Here is a 24052-nt window from a genome sequence, read left to right on the forward strand (position 1 = left end):
CGTTTTTGTTGCCTAAATGTAGAACCTTACTCTTTTTGTTCCAGGGGTGACTGTGCCGTGTGTGCACATGCACAGTGCAATAAAGATTGCTCCGCGCATGCATAGAAGCAAAAAACAAGATGGGGGGAAACTGGTTCCAGTGACCCAGGCCGCCAAACCACTACCGGTTCGGCTGAACCGAACCAGTAGGAACCCACCACTGATTTGTTCTAATTTTGACGTACTAAATGAAATAGGTCACCCAGTTATTTGGTTCTCTGGCAAAGATATTTCTTTGGAGATTAGGGTCAGGGAATGTCATGGGACAAGAGAGAGAGATTAGAAGGCTAGGGGAGTAAGGATATCTTATCAGAAAAACAGACTGGACAACCATTTGACTGGGATGGTATAGGCTCCTTCCTTGAGCAGGCAGTTGGACTAGAAGACCTCCAAGATCCCTTCCAGCCCTATGATTCAATAAAACACATTTAAAATAGAAAATCCCTCCACTTTTTGTGTGTTACCTGACTGCAAACATTGTGGTTAAGTGTAAACCACATATACCAAGTTACATTAGCCATTTACTGAACAGAGGGAAAAATAAATATTTGTCTCTTCCAAGTTAACCATGAAATTCAAAGTTCAGTTGTTCTGCTCCTTAAACCAAGTGGGGTGGGGAGAGAATGTGTGTTCCTTGAAGACTATCGTATGGCATGTAACAAACATGTGCATGCATATGTATGAAATAAAACCTGCAGATAAAAAATGGTATTGATGGCTCATGGATGGGTTAGAAAAGGGGTATCAAACTCAAGGCCCGGGGAACGGAGCCGGCTTGTGGTGTGCTTAGTTCTGGCCCATGGGGCCACTGTGGAAACAGCGAAGGACTACCCCGCAGTGCCTCTGCCAGCGATAATGGGCTCCCCAGCTCCATTTTTGGCTGCAATAGCCTCCTGCAACCCTCTGCCAGTGAAAACAGAGCTCCGGAGTATCGCATGCGGAGTTCAGGAGTCTGTTTTCACTGGCAGATCTCTCAGGCCCACCCTGGCCGTGCCCTCACGGCCCCCCGAGGTCAAACACAACCCTGATGCAGCCGTCAATGAAATCTGGTTCGACGCCCCTGGGTTAGATAATGTCATCCTCTTGTGCTCATTTTTAAGGTAGGTGGCAACCTAGAAGTGAAACTTGACTTTTCCTATTGTGTTTATAGAAACCCCCTGAAATAAATGTGGCTGCTTAAATATTATTCATGATCAGATAATTAGGATAATTTTGTGGTGCAGTTGTTGTTTGACTATACCAGTGATGGCGAACCTTTTTTCCCTTGGGTGCCAAAAGCATGCACACGGCAGCGGGAGGCCTGCTCGTATGCGCAGTGGAGTTGACCTGGGCAACGGCTTGTGTGCCCGTAGAGACGGCTCCACATGCCACCTGTGGCCCGTGTGTCATAGGTTCGCCATCACGGGACTATATAATGTGAGTATTTCTATATTGGAATGCTTCCCCACCTTAAATAATAAATCAATCTAAAACAGGACAGGAATCCAGGATCCTGATGTGCCACTTTCAATATGAACTGATTATTTAATAATCAAAATAATGGACACTGTCCATTCCAAGCCATGCAATTCCCTACCTTTTTGCTTAGAACTTCTATCATGTTACACTAAAGCCAGTTAATCTCAGAAAAGAACCAGAACAGAATCCCCTCTCTTCCATTCCAAGAGTGTGACCAAGTGCGCCGATTAAAAAACATTTTATTTTGCCAGCAATATGTAAAAAAATAAATGAATGTCACAGTATTAACATATTAACACAGGCAACAACAACAATTTCCCCAGCCCTGGGAACAGAGGGACAATTCTGTAATGAAAATGGAAGAATATTTGATCAACGGAAAATACCAATTCTTTATATCCATAATGACCAGCAAGTCCTGAAAACAATAGGCAAAAGAGTTATTTTATAGTTCACTGGTTCTCTCTGGGACTTGATGCCAACACATAATTCAAGCCTTTCCAATAACAACTTCACCAGCACTGAAGAAACTACACAATGGATCTTTTAAGATCCTGATCCAGAGTACAGCCAGGAATCATATGGAAAACATTCCTGTAGTGGCATCTTCCCATTCCTACACTCATGCCCAGGAGGAGAGGCACTAGCAATAGGAGATAAAGTATCAATCTATAAGTTCAAATTCCAGTTTTTTTCTTCCAAACCATTCCATTTACAGCTAGACTCTGTGCTGGGAGATGCATTTTTGCTCAGTTGGCATAGTTCAGAGAGGTGATAGGAAATAAAATGTTTTAGGTGCAGAATGCCAGCTGACTATATATAGACATGCACGCATTCACACACTCGCACAATTTTTTCTAGTGATACATTTAAATACAGGTAGTCCTTGACTTACAACAGGTCATTTAGTGACCATTCAAAGTTACCATGGCACTAAAAAGTGACTTATGACCATTTTTCACACTTACGACCATTGCAGCATCCACACAGTCATGTGCTCAAAAGTCAGACGCTTAGCAATCAACTCATAGTTATGACAGTTGCAGTGTCTCAACGCATGTGATCCTTTCCCCACCTTTTAACAAGCCAGGTCAATGGGGAAGCCAGATTCACTTATCCACCATGTTACTAATTTAACAGCTGCAGTGATTCACTTAACAACTGTGGCAAGAAAGGTCCTAAAATGGGGCAAAACTCACTTAACACATATCTCACTTTAACAACAGAAAATTTGAACTCAGTTGTGATTGTAAGTTGAGGACTAGCTGTATATAATAGTGGAGTCTACACAGATCCAGGCAGTGGTCATCCACATGAAGTTACTGTGAAAATATACCAGCTGGCAGACTTTACTGCAAGGATTGCAAGATGTCTGGATAAAATAAATGAAGAACACAGTGACACCTAGCCAGACAAATGGCTGTGGAAATGAGAGTTTTGGTTATCATTTATGACCAAGATTATTGTAACAGCTGAAAATAAAACCATAATCATGGCTTCCACTATTTTTATTTTGCTTTGTGCCATTTAATTGCAATAAATGAAAGGGGCAACTTATTGCACATCCTGCTTTTCACAAGACTGGATTTGGTTTAATTGGTAGCTGCAGGAGCCCTTTGCCTGAAAACAGCCAGAGTGGGCTTCTTCAGCCTCCACCCTATAATCAATCCAGAATGATGGAGGGGAAGGAGCTGTCGTCTTCCTGCAGGATCCAGGACTCCTGAGATGACTAAGCGGCGTAGGGAGAAGCTTGGCTGCCCGGCCTTGGATGTCAGACTAAAAAATATTTCCAGAAGAGAACATTGTTTGAAGTAGTATTGCCAGTGGGATAAGAAGAAATACCAATTTCCCATTTGCTATTCAAGTATCTCCACACACCACACATTGCAAAGTGAAAACAGAACAAAAGTCCATGTGTTCTGATGATTCACAGATTAAACAGAAATGTTAGCTGACTATTTGTGATGCAATCACAAGAAATAAGAGGAGAAACATCAAGGAATTAAATACAACAGCAGAAACATTGTAGTTACTATACAGCAACTTTTATTATTTCTTTCATACTGTTTTCTGGAAAGGCAAAAATAACCCACAGCAATGCTAAAGTAACTGAGCAAACACTGTTTATCCCTTTACCCCATGCACTTCCAAAAATATTTTAAGGCACTTCTCTCAAACACCTTGAAGAGATGAAAATTATAACCAGCTTATTGAATAAGGTTCTATGGCAATCTTTCCTGATTTTCATGTGCACATCCAAGTCACACATACTTACATACAGGTAAGCACATGTCTAACCTGTGCTGTATAATGGATACCATAATAGTTGCTTGCTGGAATGTATATTTATAGGTTAGAAAACCAATTTGCTGTATCCATATTAGCAATTGAGCCTGATTTTTAAAAGGCATCCATGTGTCCAGTGAAAATAGGGGAAGTGGTAAATGAAAAGTAAGATCACAACTTGTACTTTGTAAACTCAGCCTACCATGTTATTTCAATAAAAGGGCTCTGAGAGGTTTTATACGATGCTTTTTCACAGCAGAGAACAGAATGTGGGCAAAAGTTGACTGATTTCAGAAAGGCAGAAATGTGCAGTACTTGATTAGCATTTGAATGGGGCACCACAAGGAAATCCTTACAAAACTACAGTTGAAATTCAACAGTTGAAATAAAATCCCTGGAAGAAAGCAGTGGCAAATGTCTTCCATATTGTTACCATGGAAATGTGGCCCTCATAAAGAACTGAGTGACTGGAGTGGACTTTATACTGCACCTCAGATTTGTTTGACCGATGTCTAATGTAATATATTAACCCTGACAATCTGTAAATACCATCTGTATTCAGTTAGTTAGAAGTTCTCAGAATGTTACAGGATTTCAGCCTTCATTTTGATTTGTAATTTTTCATGCTTGTGTTTTCACTAAGAACAGTTAATCTAATTCTAAAATGTCTACAAAAGCTTCTCATTTCTATAATTTCCAAAAGAGGTTGGCAGGGAGATTGAATTTACAGAGTACATGAAATTGTTAAGGCCATTTGGAGCTGTTGTGTAGTAAAAACTGTAGAAGAAAACCCTAATCTTAAAATTCACATTTAACTTACATCACAAATTCAGTTTTCCCAGCAACAGGTACTCAGATGGATGTGAGCCCCAAATACATGCCTACAGATAAAGCTAATGCTAATGCAGACGTTTAAATATTGTGCCTCCAGCTTCTATAGCTGGAGAAACCAAGGAAAAATTTAGAAACACATCAGGTCCAGAGAAATATTGAATAGAGTTTTAATTTGTTCCAAATGCTACAAGAAGAGGGAATCTGAAAGAATTGAAGAGCTTGGTTACCTAGACCAGTGTTTCTCAACTTCAACACCTTTAATGCATGGACTTCAACTTCCAGAAGTTCTGGCTGGGGAATTTTAGGAGTTGAAGTCCACGCATCTTAAAATTGCTGAGGTTGAAAAACACTGGCCTTGAGTAAGTGATTTCGGAATTGCTTCTTTGTTGTCAGACTGCCTAAGATTTAAAACTTTTTTCTTGCCTCAAAAGGATGGCACATTTCTTGCCTTAAAAAGATGGCACAGTACAGTAAGGGGAAATTAAGCATTTGGAGCTGAACATTAAAAAAAAAAGTTTGGCAGTCAAAGATAACAAACTACAGTCACATGCAGTTCAGAAATCGAGCAAGAGTAGTGAAACAAGAGCAAGAGATAATTCTTGCCTGCCATTCTCTCTTTGTTCTATCATGTTATGATAAAGCCCAGATTTCATGGCAGCAAACTACGCATGTTGGACAAGAACAATGGGAGTCGTATCCTGATGTTTCAGGGGATAGCCAGATTGGAGAAGCTTCTTCAGGCTGGAAAACACAATATCTGTTTGAAGGGCCTTCCCTCTGCAATTGTACCATCCTATCTTAATTAATCTCACTCTGAGAAAAGCTTAATATTTCTATTAGAGATTTTTAAAAGAGGTTTCATCTCAAAAGGACAAAGGGATCCCTTGTTCCAACAATGGTGGGGTTGCTGATTTTAGCCATTTGCTTTTCTTTGAACAAAAGGGGAAACAATTGACATGAAGCAGCCAAATGCTTCTCCCATCCAACTTTCTTCATAGTCTAAAATTTAAGAATGTCACATACTAAGAGCTATACACAAGAACGTTCATCTGCTACACAAATGGCTGCCAATGTGCTTGAGAAGTTAGGAAACACAGTTTCCAATGAGGTAACAGGGGCAGTTGCCTCTGCTCTATTTCAGGGATTGCCTCATACATGAGTGAACTGGAGGGCAACGTGTACATTCTCTGCTATTGTAAGCAGCAAAAACCACCTTGGCCAATTTGGTGTCCTTGAGTTGCATTGGATTACAATGACCCACGCACATTTGAAGCAGACCAGTTTATGAAAGGTTGATTGAAATGAACTGGGGATTGTTTCCTTTGGTGATGCAGTTGGACAAATGGAGTTGAAAAGCTATTGATGGTCATTAGCATGGAAAGTAGGTCTTCCTTTCTCTGACTGTTGAGGGATGCGAATATCCCTCCAAGATACTTTCTTAAAACTGATTATTTCGCGTCCATAAAAAAAAAAAGGAAGGGCAATACAGGAGAAAGCTACATTTGAAAGTTATCTCCATCCCTGAAAATATGTGAGTTCTGAGCAGGTCCCTAATCACTGGTTAGGATCTGCTTGATAATAAAAACGCCGAAGCTGTTGGAAGGCTACTCCTTTTATAGAAGGAAACCACTGGAAACATTCTCATAGAACTATGTAATTTTGAAAGTAAAAATCAAGGATGTTGAATTCTGGGATGCAAATTCTACCTTGATCCTCAAGCTATGCTTCATTGTCTTCATCAGCAGTTCATAATGGAGTGGGAGAAATGACAACATCCCAACAGGCCATAATTTATGATTCTTCAGACATGGAGATGAATATATTTGTAAGGCAAACTGAAAGTTCTTGTGAAGGCTGATTCCATAAATCTAATCTAGTTAAAACATGATGTCGCCTGCCACTTATGCTAATTTAATGGTACTAACATGCCATTTTATGCTGCATTTCCTTAGCCCTATTTCCCTATAATATTTTTAACGGTAAAATCCAGCAGCAGACTTCAAGTTTTACACAAAACACTGAGAAAATAGACCTTTGTTTGACATTTTGTAACATTTAGGCTTTTACAATAGTAAACATTCCTGACAAATCATTTTAAAAACCAAAAGGCACTTTATAAAACCAGAATTTCAAATATTTGCCATGCTCCAGTAAGAAAAATATTTCATTAGAGCAGTAGAACATGAAGCAAAACTTTCCATTCACATGTAAGGCAATCTGGCAATATCCTGGTCCTTAGGTGGATCATGTTTGTTTTGCAAGAACGGGCTTCACTGAGGAATTCCATTTGAACTGTTCTCTTATCTTAGAGTTTATGCTACTGGTTATTGGCACACCTCTCTGCTACAATTTTGCCAGGTAGAGCAAAAAGAAAGTTAAAAACTCCTCCCCACTTCCATAGAAGGTCTCTGATGAACTAATTAGTGCACTCCAAATCTTCAGGTTATCATTTATCTCTGCCTGGCTATATTCCTTGCAAGCAGCATATTGCTTACAACCAGAAGTGCTGGTTACTTTTTGCCCACAAAAAGTTTGCCCTGCTCACTACAGGGTCTAGTCCCTGGGGCCATTTTCATTTCTGTGCTCCTACCACAACCTGAATAGGCTTTACACCCTAATATCACACGTAAACATACAAACTCAGGCAATAAATGGTCCCAATTGGCTTAGGATATTCTTCATCTGAACTTTGTTGGAAGGCTGAGCCCCATCTATATGTTTTAACTAAGCAAGAACTTTGCCTTTTTTTAATCTAGAAAACTGAATTGCTCCCTCCACCAGCTGTATTTAGAGAAAATCTGGAAGCATAACTTCCCATTGGATGAGGAAATCCCAGCAGACTGACTAGAGTTGACAAGTTCTGGTCAGTTGGAGAGTAATGCTGTCTTGCTCTTGCCAAATGTCCGTGTTCTTATTTTTAAGACAAGGACGACTGCAGAATTAGTTTGGGAGAGACCGCCATCAGTGTTCCACAGGAACAGAGATGTTTCTCACATGAATAAATACAATGCTCAGTTTAATTCCAAAGCAGATGTTTTGCAGGCCATCTGTTTGAGCATTACACACAGGCTTTGTCCTTTTAAAATACTTCTAGAAGTGGCTCATTTTCAAACAGCAACAGCACATAAGCAAGCTAAAGTTTATGCATTGCTGGCCCAGCAATATTCTGCCTCCGTGGACCAACCCATGAATGATGCCTTCCACCTATCAGCATCCCTTGGGCCTTTGAAGCTGATATACGCAGGTCACACCACAATGTGTTGGCCCCGAGTGTGAGACTTGGATGCACGCCTTCTCCTTTCTATACCTTAGAGAAGGGATGCTGCGTGATCTGGGTTACAGTGCACATTTTAACCTGACTTCTCCACAATCACCTAATTATATCCAGCAAAAATTAGGAAGCTTCAATTAGCAACCTTACATGATTGGTTTAGGATAGGATAGGATGAAACCGTTTCATTCATATTTTCACCCCAAAGTGCAGTGAGCCCAATGTAAAAACTGGGCTGATGATCCTATTAGATAAAGCAAGCACCATGGTTTCAAGATTTTGGCTTGCTGATACACTTTTGGGCAAAGAGGCCTGCATTATTTAAATCTCCATGTCAGCAGAACAGAATGCAAAGCTGTTTGTTTTGAGGTTTCTAGTTCCTCTTCTCCCCATGGAAGGTTACAGACAAGAAGGAACAATTTTGACATGATTTGGGGAAGGTAAATCAAAGTATGTAAACTCAAACCACTTTAGCAGCATTTTCCAATCCTTCCATTTGTACCCACAACAGTGAATTTTCATACAGTGATCCAATTTTTAAATTAAATTGGAAAAAGAGCAGGAAGAAAGGGAAATGACTTACCACTGCGGAATACTTCACAATTTGGAAACAATAACGTTCTCAAATTGTGACCCTCATTATTTTAAAGTGGAGAGAATGCCCATCAAATAGTGGCCTCTATCCACTAGAAATCCTTCTTAGGTTAGCTTCCTAACATAAAAGAGGACATTTTGGGGGGGAAAAAAAGAATGCTCCAATACAACTTTCGTTCTTTTTTGTGACACTTGTGTGGGAGAACTTCCAAGGGGAGTGAGCACCTAAGTCTCCAACCATTCCCTGAAAATTCATATATTTACAACTTCGATTTGCTATTTATAAAGTTTTTAAAAATGAAAAAAAGCAAAATCTGGGGGTTAAAATTCTCATTTGTCCTGCCAATTGCAAGGTCTCAGGATGACAAAACAGGTGTCTGTCTTTCAAGTTGATTGCATAAAATCATTTATAAAATGCTGAAAAGTTGAATTGTCACTTGTTGGGTATTCCAAGTCTTCTATTGCATTTCTGCCACATTAGCTTTTTGGTGATCCGATATTCACTGTGATTTTTGTATATAATTGAGATTTATCAGTTTTTATTACGGTGTAAGTCAGAGAGTTCAGGCCATCAGATTTCATTGTTTCCTTTGTATGAGCAATTTTGTTAAACCTGTGAAAATAAAGTAGACACAGTTGGTAAATATCAGTTTGTGATTAGCATCGCCTTCTGCAAATGTTAATTGATTTGCATAAAATTGTATTTTGTATTTAACTTCCCTCTTACATATATATATTTGCTAAGTGTTTCTCAGAAGAAGAATATAAAAAGTTCTGTACTCAAAGGTTAAAAATGTAGTGGCAAAAAGACTGTGCTCATAGAACAGAATTACTGATATATAACATACATTTAGTGGTAGGTAGAGCAGTAGTTAGAATGTAGTATTGCAGGCAAAGTCTGCCTACAGCCTAGAGTTCAATCCCGATGGACTCAAGGTTGACTCAGCCTTCCATCCTTCAGAGATTGATAAAATGAGGACTCAGATTGTTGGGGGCAATATGCTGATATTATAAACTGAGAGTGCTGTAAAGTACTATGGAGAGAGGTATATAAGTCTAAGTTCTCTTGCTATATTTTTTCTTTAATTAGTATCCTGCCTTTATTATTTTTACAAATAGCTCAAGTGGGCAAACATATCCAATATACTTTCCTCCTACTATTCTCTCCACAACAACAACCCTGTAAGGTAGGTTAGGCTGAAAGAGAGTGACTGGCCTAAAGTCACTCAGCTGGCTTTCATGGCTAATGCAGGACTTGAACTCACAGTCCCCCAGTTTGTAGCCTGGTGCTTAACCACTAGACCAAACTGACTCTTTTGTTATATGTAGTAGTCCAACTGTGGAAACTATGTTTTTGCTTTGGCTCCACTTCTGATTATGAGAATTTAGAATTCAGCTGAAACTGATGATGTTGTTGGACTTGTGCTGGGCAGACCCAGGTTCTAGTCTACTATTAACCACAGATCTTTCTTTGAACCAGCCCAGACTACTTCAAAAAGTTGTTGGAGGTAATGGGAAGAAAGTTTACTATATATGTTACCTTGAATTCCTGAATAAAAGACAGGATATAAATATAACAAACAAAATGTTGCTAAGTTTTGTTTTCCAGTTGTGAATACACAACAGAGGCTGTTCGAAACACATCAGAAGGGTTGCATTCCTTGTCTTCTAAAATGGCTTTATTGAACATCATTCAGGATTTTTTATAGTCCTAAAAGAGAGACCTAGTATTTTAAAGGATCCCTATATATTTATATAAATAAAAATAAGGCTATTTCATGATCAAATATCTATTTCCGGAGGACCAGAAGGAAGTTAATAAAGGCTTCTTGGATCTGTGTGGGCAGAAGCAGCATGAAGGACCTACCTCTGTGGATTGGGCTCATTTTTAGTGTCTCTCATGTGGCGAATCATTCGACATTTTCCAATTGCAGCATCTGGGCGGGAAATCCCCATGCCTTTAAAAACCAATCTGCAAAAGCAAATAAAAGGTAAGGTTTCTGTTATGTGAACAATTTTCTCTTTCCTTCTTTTAAGGAGGCATAGTTTAGCAATCTCCTTATCTCATTTTGTTGCTTTTAAGTTCTGTGGTAATAACGGCACAGCAACAGCAACGGTCAACTCTTTATTAACTTTTGTATATCAGAACAGAACTAGCCGGCTGACAGCTATTTATACCAACAGCTGTCAGACCGGCAACCAATGGAAGCTCTAGTCTTGTCCCGCGGAGGAGATTGCTTGAATAGGCCAATCAGGGGTGAGCTGTAGGATGAGTTACTGAGCGCCACCTGCTGGTGGACGCCCCCAGGACATAACACCCCTTTTCCCTTGTTCGCGCAAGCGTACTCGCTCAAATACGCTGGTCGTCTGCGCGTGCGCTGAGATCTCCTCAATTGAGGTGTGGCCGCTGTTACAGGAGGAGCGTTCCCGGGGAGTGTCCTAGCAGGCCGAAGTCCTAGAGTCCCTCCAAAACTTGCAGGTACGGAGTCCGGCGAGAGCGGTACGGTTGAAACGGCGCCGGAATTAGTTGGGCTACTCTGGTCGGGCCGGTAGGCATTGTCTCCTGGGCCTGGAATATTCTGAGCTGGGACATGCGACTCTGCCGGTGCTTTACTCTGGACGCGCCGTCTTAACTGGTCTAAATGCCTCCTCCATTCTCGTCCATCGTCAAGGAGGACCCTGTAGGAACAGGGTCCTGTTAACTCAGAAATAACCCCCGGCACCCACTTCGGGTCCCCTGCAAAGTTTCTTGCGTACACTCCCTCCCCCACTAGAAAGGTCCTAGGGGGTGGGGAAGAAGGAAAAGAGGGAATAGAATAAGAAGGGTGCAGCCGGTCTAAAGTTGTACAGAGTTTGCGCCCCATAAGTAGTTTGGAAGGAGCTTTCCCTGTAAGTGGACATGGGGTGGTGTGTTGACAGCGTAGAAAAGTGGCCACGCGGCGATGCATAGGCAACGCCGACATGCGGGATAGGGATTCTTTGGCAGAGCGCACAGCGCGTTCTGCCAAACCATTTGCCGCCGGGTGGAATGGAGCTGTAGGGGCGTGGCGGATGCCTAAGCTAGCCAAATAATGTTGGAACTCTTGGGAGGTAAATTGGGGTCCATTGTCCGACACTAAAACGTCGGGCAATCCGTGTGTGGTAAATAATTTGTCCAGAATGCGTATTGTTGCGGATGCGGTGGTTGAGTGCATGGGGAAAATTTCAACCCATTTTGACCATGCGTCTATAACTAAAAAGAAAGTGGTGCCGTCTATGGGACCCAAGAAATCCACATGGAGGCGACTCCATGGGGCCCTGGGTTGTTCCCATTCCCTGGATGGAGCGGCGGAAGGCGCCGCGCGGACTTGTTGACATGGGGTGCAACGCTGCACCCACGCGGTGATGTCCGCATCCATGGAGGGCCACCAGACGTAACTTCGGCCCAGGCATTTCATACGGACAATGCCTGGGTGGCCCTCATGGAGGCGGGTCAGCACCGCATGGTGCAAAGCTGCAGGGATGATTACCCTATGGCCCCATAGCAAACATCCTTGGATAGTAGATAATTCGGTGCGGCGCCGATAGAAAGGTAGAAGTGGTTGATCTACAAGAGTGGAGGGCCATCCGCTTCTTACAAAAGGTATGACCCTAGATAAGATAGGATCGGATTTGGATGACAATGCTATGTCCGAAGCGGACACCGGAAGGTGGAGCTCGTCCAGGAGGCAGATCGCTTCAGTTGGTGCTGGGTCAGAGACAGGCAATGGCAAAGGGCAGCGGCTTAAAGCGTCTGCATGCCCCATGTGGATGCCTGGCTTGTGAATAAGTGTGTAATTATAGGCTGAGAGAAATTCAGCCCAACGTGACATGCGGGGCGAAATGATTGGAGGTGTGGGGCGATCTCCTGAGAGAATGCCTAATAAAGGCTTGTGGTCCGTGATGATGGTGAATGGGCGGCCGTAGAGGTAATGGTGATAGCGTTTTACTCCCGCAACGGCGGCCAGCGCCTCCTTGTCCAGCTGGCTGTAATTCCGCTCAGGCTTGGACAAGGTGCGGGAGTAGAAGGCTATAGGGGCTTCCGAGCCATCTGGGTAAAGGTGACTTAACACTGCGCCAATTCCAAAGGGAGAGGCGTCACAGGCTAGGAGCAAAGGCAGACGCTCGTCGTACTGGGTTAGGACGGGGGGTGATGTCAAAGCCCTTTTGACAGCCGCGAGGGCATGCGCTTCGCGGCTAGTCCAGATCCATGGTGCTGAAGCGTCTAATAGACGGTGAAGTGGTTCTGCTAGGGATGCCTTGTGAGGGATAAAGGAGGAGTAGAAGTTGAGGAGACCTAAAAAGGCCTGCAACTCAACCTTGTTCGTGGGTGTAGGTGCTGAAAGGATGGCGTCGACTTTAGTAGGAGAGGAATGAATTCCCCTATGGTCAATAAGGAAACCAAGGAATTCCACGGCAGGAACCCCTAGTTTGCATTTAGAAGCTTTCAGGTGCAGGCCTGTGGAGCGGAATTTTAGGAGGACAGCTCGGAGGGTCTTTAGTAGAGTGTGGGCGTCCTTAGCTGCAATTAGTACATCGTCAAAATAAGGGGTAACCCCAGGAATTCCATGGAGCAGCCGCTCCATGAGCCCCTGGAAAATTCCTGGAGCTACACTAATTCCAAACTGGAGGCGCCAGCATTTAAATGCCCCGCGGTGCGTGACTATGGTCTGGGCAAGCGCAGTAGCTTCATCGACAGGAAGCTGTTGATAAGCTTGAGCCAGATCTAATTTTGCGAAGATTTTTCCGCGTCCTAAAGTGTGCAGGACGTGCTGGACAACTGGCACTGGGTGGGGGTGGGCTTGTAAGGCCTTGTTCAGTGTGGTTTTAAAATCTGCGCAGATCCTTATTGATCCATCTGATTTTAAGGGAACGACTATTGGTGTTTCCCAAGGGGAGTAATCTACAGGTTCTAGGACCCCTTGAGCTATTAATTTGTCTAGCTCCGCGTCCACTTTCGCCTTTAAGGCGAAAGGCAACCTTCTGGCCTTTAGGCGAATAGGCGCTATTTTGGGGTCTAAATTTAGGGAAATAGGTGAACCCTTATAACAACCCAGAGAGGGGGAAAAAACGTCCTGAAATTCATATAGGAGGGATGAGAAGGTATCAGGAGTGAGAGTAGCATATTGAGTGGAGTGAATACCCGCTATGGTTAGTCCCAGAGCCCTGAACCAATCAAGCCCTAGTAAAGAGGCTAGGGGGTCGCGTACAACTAGAAGAGGTAAGCGGCCAGAAAACGAGCCGTAAGTCACATTTAAGGTAGCGCAGCCTAAAAGCTTAATTGGATTGCCCTGATAATCTCGTAAGCGGCAATTTGCAGGGCTGAGTTGCTTAAGGCGGAATTGTGGCAAAAGCGTAGATAGTGTTTGCCATGAGATTATAGAACGGGCTGAGCCGGTGTCCAGTTCCATGGAGCACTGATGTCCCTCGATGCGGATGGAGAGGTGTAGCTTACCACGGCCTTCCGTGGTAGCAGAAGCTGAGTCAACGACCCATTCCGGAGAGTACTCTTCTATGTCTCCTAAAGACAGGTAGTTGAGGCGACGGTTTGGTGGTGCCTGGGCTTGAGAGCGAGAGGCAGGGCTTTGCGGCGCATGCTGGTTGTCATGGACATTGGAGCGGCATACTGATGCCAAATGGCCCTTTTTTCCACACTTGCGGCAGACTGCTGCACGGAAACGGCAGTTGGAACGTGAATGCTTGCCGCCGCAACTGAGGCAAGCACGGCCATCCTTGTAGTTCAGCGACTGCATACGGTCGATAGCATAGTCAATTTGTGATTGAATTGATGGATTAGCTTGTTGGTAATTCAACTGAGGTGTTGGCGTTGGCAGTCCTGTGGGCAGGGGCCGAGGTAAGCGGCGACAGTCCGGGGTGGATTGATCGGCCATCTCTGAGGCGCGAGCTTCATCAACGGCTATTTTTAAGGTTAAGTCTGACCGAGAAAGAATTCGGCGGTGCAGGTTTACATCTTTGAGCCCATAAATAAATTGTTCTAAGAGGGCTTCATCTAAGTCAGCAAATTCGCAAGGAATAGCTGCTGCACGGAGCGCAGCCACATAGTGGCTGATGGACTGTCCTTCTTGCTGTATGCAATGGCGAAAATCTTGTCGCCGAGCAAAGCGAGATGGAGCAGGCTCGTAATGTGTCTTAAGCTTTGCCATCAGGGTGTCCCACGGCACTGTGTGGACGGGAGTTGGAGCCGAGAGAGCGCGAGCAGTCGCGAACATCTCTGGCCCACAGTAGTTTAGGAATATGCCTCTTTTCCTTTCTTGCGAGAGGCTTGTCAGGTCGTGGGCAAGCAAGAAGCACTCAAATCGCTCGACAAATGCCTCCCAGGTTTCTGCTTCCACACGGAAAGGTGAAAACATTGAAGAAGTTGTCATTTTGGCTAGATGGATGGTTGTGAGTTTCGCCAACCGTCGTCGCCAGTTTTAAGTTCTGTGGTAATAACGGCACAGCAACAGCAACGGTCAACTCTTTATTAACTTTTGTATATCAGAACAGAACTAGCCGGCTGACAGCTATTTATACCAACAGCTGTCAGACCGGCAACCAATGGAAGCTCTAGTCTTGTCCCGCGGAGGAGATTGCTTGAATAGGCCAATCAGGGGTGAGCTGTAGGATGAGTTACTGAGCGCCACCTGCTGGTGGACCCCCCAGGACATAACAGTTGCCATTATTTATAACAGCATATTCTGTTGGAGAGGTATATAATTATGGGGAACTAAATGAGGAGATTCAGCTGCCACCCTCAGGTCATCAGGCACTAGAGTTGGTCTACTCCGTGGTGAGAACAATGGTTAGAATGCAGTACTACAGGCTATCTCTGCCGGCTGCCAGCTGCCTGCAGTTCAGCAGTTTGAATGTCACCGGCTCAAGGTTGACTCAGCCTTCCATCCTTCTGAGATTGGTAAAATTAAGACCCAGATTCTTGGGGAAAATATGCTGACTCTGTAAACCACTTAGAGAGGGCTATAAAGCACTGTGAAGCAATATATCAGTCTAAGTGTTATTGCTATTGCTACTCCGCAGCAGAATACCGTGTCCCTGTTTGGCTTAATAGCTGCCATACTAGTAAATTAGATGCCAGACTCAACCACACCATGAGGATTATAAGCGGATGTATTAAAACCACTGCTGGCTTCCTGTTCTGAGCCATATAGCATCACCACCTTTATGAAGGCAAGGTGCACTAGTGAGAAAATACAAAAAAATATATATGAACAATTCACCCCCACCAGTGCAGCTGACCTTCCTCATCTATCAAGCTGGAAGATTCAAATCCAAGAAGCCCCCAATGACACTTGCACAACATCTGCCCAACCATTTTAATATCGATTCCCAATGGAAAGCAAAATAGGTCGCTGAATGCCCAGGCATAGGAAGACGTATAAGTGACCCCACAAAAAAGGAGCCAGGCGTTGAACTATCATGTCAGCAATGAACAATGTGACAGCCCTTTAACCAAAGTTAATCATTAACTCAACCCATGATTTGTATTTCATTCTACATAAACATTATGACTACAACAGGTACTTCAATATCAAGGCACCTCTCCCCCCATTAATTAATATGATTTAAGGCTGTAGTAATTAACTGAACATCTCAAGTCAGACAGTTCTATTGTAACCCAATTTTTGTTCAAGGGCAAGGTGCCACTTAAGGATATAGAAATGTTTTTGTTTGTTTATTGGATTTACAGGTGAAACTCAAAAAATTAGAATATCGTGCAAAAGTTCATTTATTCCAGTAATGCAACTTAAAAGGTGAAACTAATATATGAGATAAGACTCATTACATGCAAAGCAAGATAGTTCAAGCTGTGATTTGTCATAATTGTGATGATTATGGCTTACAGCTCATGAAAACCCCAAATCCACAATCTCAGAAAATTAAAATATTACATGCAATCAATAAAACAAGGATTGTACATAGAACAATATTGGACCTCTGAAAAGTATAAGCATGCATATGTACTCAGTACTTGGTTTGGGCCACTTTTGCAACAATTACTGCCTCAATGCGGCGTGGCATGGAAGCCAGTGGTGGGTTCCTCCCGGATCGCATCGGATCGCGCGCGCTCCCTTTCAGCGCTCCACCTGGCTTGCGCGCTCCCTTTCAGCGCTCCACCTGGCTTGCGCGCTCCCTTTCAGCGCTCCACCTGGCTTGCGCGCTCCCTTTCAGCGCTCCACCTGGCTTGCGCGCTCCCTTTCAGCGCTCCACCTGGCTCTCGCGCTCCCTTCCGGCGCTGAAACCGGAAGTACAGTTTTGCCCGGCCCTGGCGAAGCAACGACGCCTGTCTGCGCTCCACCAGCTCAGCTGGGAACGGAGATGTTTCCTCAGCGGAGCGGAGCGCCTGAAAAGTCTTTTCAGGCGCTCCGCTCCGCTGAGGAAACATCTCCGTTCCCAGCCGAGCTGGTGGAGCGCAGGCAGGCGTCGTTGCTTCGCCAGGGGTGGGGCAAGACTGTACTTCCGGTTTCAGCGCCGGAAGGGAGCGTGAGAGCCAGGTGGAGCGCTGAAGGGAGCGCGCAAGCCAGGTGGAGCGCTGAAAGGGAGTGCGCAAGCCAGGTGGAGCGCTGAAAGGGAGCGCGCGCGATCCGGTGCGATCCAGCAGGAACCCACCACTGATGGAAGCTATCAGCCTGTGGCACTGCTGAGGTGTTATGGAAGACCAGGATGCTTCAATAGCGGCCTTCTGCTCTTCTGCATTGTTCGGTCTCATGTCTCTCATCTTTCTCTTGGCAATGCCCCATAGATTCTCTAAGGGGTTCAGGTCAGGCGAGTTTGCTGGCCAATCAAGCATAGTAATCCCACGGTCATTGAACCAGGTTTTGGTGCTTTTGGCAGTGTGGGCAAGTGCCAAATCCTGCTGAAAAATGAAGTCAGCATCTCCATAAAGCTTGTCTGCGGAAAAAGCATGAAGTGCTCCAAATTCTCCTGGTAGACGGCTGCATTGACCCTGGACTTAATGAAGCACAGTGGACCAACACCAGCAGATGACATGGCTCCCCAAATCAACACAGACTGTGGAAACTTCACACTGGACTTCAAGCATCTTGCAGTGTGTGCCTCTCCATTCTTCTTCCATACTCTGGGTCCTTGGTTTCCAAATGAGATGCAAAAGTTGCTCTCATCAAAAAAGAGTACTTTGAACCACTGAGCAAAAGACCAAGTCTGTTTTTATTTAGCCCAGATAAGACGCTTCTGACGTTGTTTGTTGTTCAGGAGCGGCTTGACAAGAAGAATACGACATTTGAAGCCCATATCCAGGGTGCGTCTGTGTGTGGTAGCTCTTGATGTACTGACTCCAGCCTCAGTCCACTCCTTGTGAAAGTCCCCAACACTTTTTAATGGCCTTTTCCTGACAATCCTCTCCAGGCTGCGGTCATCCCTGCTGCTTGTGCACCTTTTTCTTCCACACTTTTCCCTTCCACATAACTTTCTATTAATGTGCTTTGATACAGCACTTTGGGAACATCCAACTTCTTTTGCAATTACCTTTTGAGGCTTTCCCTCCTTATGGAGGGTGTCAGTGATGGTTTTCTGCACAACTGTCAGGTCAGCAGTCTTTCCCATGATTGTGATTCCTACTAAACCAGACTGAGAGACCATTTAAAGGCCCAGGAACCCTTTGCAGGTGTTATGGCTTAATTAGCTGATTAGAGTGGGACACTTTGAGCCTAGAATATTGCACCTTTTCACAATATTCTAATTTTCTGAATTCTTACTAGTGTTTGATCAGATTTGGATTGGCTGGCCCTCCAACCACTCTCTAGGCATCTTTTCCGCCGTTTCATCTCCCAGAGCTCCTTGGTAAACCAGGGAGCTACCCGGGATCGATACTGGGTCAGAAGCAGCAAAGGCACAACACGATCCAAGGCCCCAGTGGCCGCCCTATCCCAGGCTTCCACTAGGGTTTTGGTTGAGCTGTGAGCAAGGGATTCAGGAAAAGTCCCAAGCTCCATCAGGAACCTTTCAGGGTCCATCAGACACCTCGGGCGGAACCATCTAGTTGGTTCTGCCTCTCTGCGGCGAGGGGTAGCAGTATGGAAGTCAAGCTTGATGAGGAAATGATCAGACCATGAGAAGGGTTGGATAGAAATATCCCCTAAATCTAGATCATTCATCCACTGCCCAGAGACAAAAATCAGGTCGAGCGTGTGTCCCCTGTTATGGGTGGGATCTTGAATTAACTGAGTTAGGCCCATAGCCATAATGGAAGCCATGAACTCCCGAGCTGACTCGGATGTCTCACCGATGGAAGGCAGATTGAAATCCCCCAGGGCCATAAGCCTGGGGAAATCAACTGCCAGTCCAGCTAACCCATTCAGCAGCTCCGGCAGGGCTGATGAAACGTAGCAGGGAGACAGGTACATAACAAAAAGGCCCACCTGAACTCCAAGGCCCCATTTCACAAAAAGAGTCTCACACCCACCTATCTGAGGCACAGTGACCTCCTGAGGTCCGAGACTTTCCCTAATAACCACCACCACCACCCTGCCCCTGCCCTGGGCTCTCGGCTGGTGAAACGCCCGGAACCCTGGTGGGCATAATTCACTAAGGGAAACACCTCCTTCATGGTCCAACCAGGCCTCCGTAATGCACGCCAGGTCCTCTCTACCCTCTTATATGAGGTTGTAAATGAGGGGAGCCTTGTGTACCACGGACCTGGCATTAAGCGACACCAGCTGGAGACCAGGTTCCTGTGATCCCGAGCACCCGAGGGTGCGAGAGGGGCGATGAGGGTTGGAATGCACAATTGCTCTTAAACAGCGAACCCGCATCCCCCTAACATAATTTGGCCCTCAGCCCCCACCATATCTGCCTCTCCCACAAACAGTAGAGATGGTGAACCCCCCAATGGAATGGCTTAATGATCTGCTTAGAGGGTCAAAAGAGGATGAATAAGGGGAAGATCTCATGATTCTCCTTTGAAGTTCTAAAGGCCTACCCATAAGATGTCCTGCCTGCCAGGGAAGGATTGTGTCTCAACTCCCAGCTTCTTTAAACCTGACCTCCTTCCTATCCAGCTACTGTAGGAAAGGTGCGAACAAAAATGGTTACATAAATAAATATATGTGCCCCTTAACAAAGCAGGAACAAAATAATGTTAAACAATGGTAGTGTCAACTTAGCAACAAAGAACATGAGGGTTGAAAAACAAGTTTCAGGGCAATGGTGTAAATGAGAAACAGGAAATGCTGGCGACCTTGTAACTCTAAACATTATTGCTTTGCATGGAATAATATAGTTCTCTACTTGGGGCGGGGGAGGTAGTAAAATTTGTTAAGTGTATTTCTGAGCTTCCTGAAAAAACATTTTCCTCTAAATGGTGAAAGAATTTATTTAGAATTAAAGAGCAGGACTCCTAGCAGAGGCCAGAAATGTATTCTTGTATAAGCCAACGTCTGGTATTTCTCTTTCTCTTGATGGTATTCTAAGAATACCATCTAAAAATCCTGGTGACCACTAAATGCTAAGCATATTTTCCTTCTGTCTGCCAAACTTAACACCTCTTGACATAAAACGCTTCCTGCTCATCCCAAACACAATGTGCACCCAGTAGTATGTGCCAAGGAAACGAGTATTCAAAGGGACTGAGTAGAAACACTATGTGCTTTGTTGCTAAAGTCTTGACCCAACAGCAGGCAGACAGCTTCTCACTTGGTATAAATCAAGAGACCAGTGCTAGAAGACAAGGAGAGCAGTGACCCTTGAATAGCATGGAGCATGGAGCAATGTCCCTGGATCATCTGCTTTCTAAAACACCAAGAAAAGGAACATTGCAATGCTTCCTGGTTCCCTCTGGAAGCAGGCCACTCCAGTTTACTTTCCAGCTGCCATACAAATGTTTGTTCTCTAAAATCAATACTATTAGAAAGGAGAATGAAAGTGTTCATGGTCTGTAAATATTTTGAATATTTAAACTTCCATTTAAAGCAGGAGTGCCAAACTCAAAACCTGTGGGCTGGATCTGGCCCACGGGGTGCTTAAATCTGGCCCATGGTCCCAGCCTGGAAATAGCGAAGGACCGGCCCACAGTGGCTCTGCTAGTGAAAATGGGGCGTGGGGGTGACCCCCACCCCCATTTTTTGCCTGGGTGGCCTCCTGCCTGCCAAAATGGGGTGCATGGGGCCACCCGTGGCCACCCCACACCCTGTTTTGGCAGGCAGCAGCTGTCCATCCCATTTCCTTCCCCGCCACGCGCCGGCCCATGTAGGACAACTACAATGCTGATCCAGCCCTCCAAGAAATCCAGTTAGACACCCCTGATTTAAAGTAATAAAAATAAAACTATCCCATAGTGAATACTTATATCTTTATCTAAAAAGAAGAAACCTCCACTAGAGTGTCATCTAAAGCCAATGTGCCAAGGTGTTTCTTAAAATGTTCCAATCTGAGTTAAATAAGGCATTTGGATTTGTTCCAGAGCAAACAAGGAGCAAGTTCACATATGCAGCTGATTCAGAAAAGCAGAACTTCCATATAACTTAGCACAGATTCTAGATTCAGAATGTCCATTTTAAAATAGACCTGTGATCAACAAGATGTTGGATTTTCACAAAACCTAAGTCCTTTCAATTTAGATCTCTAATTCAATGCTCCCCTTAAAGGCATTATGATTGTATATCACAGCAAGTCACATAAAAACAATAACTCAGAATCATGCATGTCATGTAGAAGCTGGAGAAGTCCTTGAAACCTGCACAGAAAATGTAGGAATGATACAGGACATCCGTGTGGCAATCAATTATCCTGTAGTAGGGGTAGACTTTCAATATCTTTATGTTCAGAGTATCTTTCTGAATTCCTTATAGTTGGAATATTCACTTGAGATTTCAAGCTGAAAAATGCACAGGAAGTTTACTAAGGACTCATTATTTTGGTGAGGGGATTTCTTATTGATTTTATTGCACAACAACCTTGGATTTATTATCTTATTGTGTAATCCAACTAAAATATCACAATACAGATGAAGTGGCAGGGGCAGGGAAAAGAACTTGGTTGGAGAGTTATTTAAAAATGTTATCCTAAGCATAAGCGAAGTGCTGAAAGAATGCTACTCTTTGGTGCATAAGCTCTCAGTGTGCATAAAAAGATGAATGTATATTGTATTTTTATGTACACTGAGAGCATATGCACACATCCCTTGTGTGTCCAATCACACTTGGCCAATAAAGAATTCTATTCTATTCTATTCTGTTCTGTTCTATTCTATTCTATTCTATTCTGTTCTGTTCTGTTCTGTTCTGTTCTATTCTATTCTATTCTATTCTATTTTATTCTAATAGAAAACATCCTAATGAAAATAAAATTTAAAAACCCTTATGATATCTTGATTGCAGAATTTGGACATAGCCCAACAGTTATAAATACTAACATAAGCAGTCATTTTATTTGAAGCAAGAGATAGATTTGTTTAAGAAATGGGTGAGGGTAGAAGATTCTCAGTTGTATCAAACCTGCACCTTGAAGAAAAGAACACAAGGAAGGGAGATCATTTTAAAAGACAAAAACTCATTTCACTAACAGGTAAGAAACTGACACAAGGGCAAGTATGAAAACCTCTTGCCATTTACAGTTGTCTCAACAAAGCTTCTAGATGATACAATGCATTGTCAGGGTGAGAGAAACAGATGCACTTAATAGGAGAGAGGTGGGCTAGTATTTGAAAAATAAATGTATCTTCTACAACCCCCTTCTAGATTGGTACTCAGAAATGATAATGGACAATGATAGGGGAAGCACCACACAAAAAAAGCACGGTTTAATTAAATCAAGCTTTATTGTACATGGATTATAGGCATTCTCAACTTCAGTTTCTAAGCACATTAATAGCCTCCAGAGATGATAATCTGAACTAAATTGATACTGGCTCTTTTGTCCACATTTGGGCTGTGAATAATTGTTACTCTAAGTCAAAGATGGCTTGAAGGCCCTGAAATTCCTTAGGTCACTGTAGCCATGTTTGTCAAGACAAACTCTTCACATGAAAATATTTCTTGAAGACCAATTCTGGATTTACATTCTTGTACCCATAAGGCTACATATCAGAGCAACATAAGAAAAAAAATGTAAATCAACAAATGGCACAGAGAGAAACTACTGTACCGGGCACAACCCCCAAAACTAAACAACATACCAAGCCCCAAATTCAACATTAACTAAAAAGATGAGAGATCTTACCTGTTATAAATGTCATCATCTTCGCCACCCCAGCCCCAATAATTATTGGGAAACCCATTGATTTTTTGGAATTGTTCCTTACTTAAAGCAGACACACCTCCAAAATACTGATTGTAAGGTAAGCTGGAAGAGAAAAAGATAAATTGTTCATTTAAATTCACGTGATCTTGGATTATATCTCTAGTCACAATTCTAGATAGATGTGATCCAGTGGTGGGTTGCAGGTGGTACGCCCCAGTACGGGCGTACTGGTGCCTGCCGGGAGCACCGGGTACCGTTGCGGTACGGTGCTCTGGAGGGCCCGCCTGCCTGTCCTCCTATATTTGAGTTCTTCGACGCTTCCACACATGCCACGTACGGCGCCTGCGCCACACTCCGCCAAGCAGCTGGAGCATCGGGAAGGCTAACGGAGGCGTCGCAAGAGGTAAGGACGCATGCGCACACTACGCTCATTCATATGGTGGACGCCGGGCCCCATTGCACCATACCAGTTGCACTGGGATCCGGAACCCATCACTGATGTGATCAGAAAAAGTAACATGTCGCATCGGACTCCTGTAAACTTGTTTGTGCCAATATATAAGTCCGTGTTTTCTGAAATCTGAGTTCAGAATTCATCAAAACCATTTTTCAAGTTGGAAGGAGCCATAACTACTTTTTTAAAAGACTGGAGATCTTTTATGGAGATTTTGATGAAAATGGAAAAAAATGAGCTCTATGGTTCATTTTTATAGGTTTATTATATAGGAAGAATAATTCTGCAATTTGAGAGGATGGAAACAGTACTAGTTATGTTTGTAATTTAAGATCATAAATTGCTTTTTTAAATATTTCTTCTTTCTTTTTTCTGGATCTACAGCATATTGTTGTTCACTTTTTTCTGTTTTTCTTTCCTATCTTTATATATTTTTTTCGCTTTTCTATATCTTATTTCATTTTTCTGTAGTTTTAATTTTGTAGAAAAAAGTTTTTCATTAAATTTATATTATTATGCTACATATAAACATATACATATTTATAGATGTGTGTCTCCGTGAATAAAGTTTATACACACACATATGTATTTGCACCTGTATACACATACTATTATTCAAGCTTAACTGAGCTGTCAGCAGCATCTAGGTAACCTTGTCTGAGCTCAGACGTCAAGCTCAGAAGCTAAGGTGGGGACTGGTTAGCACTTAGATGGGAATATAAAGTTGGAAGCTAGACAGTTAAAAAAAAGTAAGAATAATTAGAGTGTCATTAGAACAGATGCCAGATTTAGTTGTGACACAAGCTATATCTAAAAAAGAATCACTTCCAAGATCTCCCTAAATATTGGTTTGGGCCCCAATGGAGAACATCCAACAGAAAATCTGC

General features: G+C 43.4%; 1 protein-coding gene across 1 annotated transcript in view; it reads right to left on the minus strand.

The window, feature by feature from the left end:
* Positions 1-3520: 3520 nt before the first annotated feature.
* Positions 3521-24052, minus strand: part of B4GALT1 (beta-1,4-galactosyltransferase 1) — a 61521-nt gene continuing 40989 nt past the window's right edge. The window contains exons 4-6 of the mRNA XM_081944038.1: positions 22691-22813; positions 10350-10454; positions 3521-9095 (exon numbers count right to left, since the gene is read on the minus strand). Coding sequence (XP_081800164.1) covers positions 8960-9095; positions 10350-10454; positions 22691-22813 — 364 coding nt within the window. The 3' untranslated portion in view covers positions 3521-8959. The remainder of the gene's footprint in view (positions 9096-10349; positions 10455-22690; positions 22814-24052) is intronic.

Source organism: Natrix helvetica, assembly GCF_964273705.1.
Source record: "Natrix helvetica genome assembly, chromosome: 2".
NCBI classification, from domain to species: Eukaryota; Metazoa; Chordata; class Lepidosauria; order Squamata; family Natricidae; genus Natrix; species Natrix helvetica.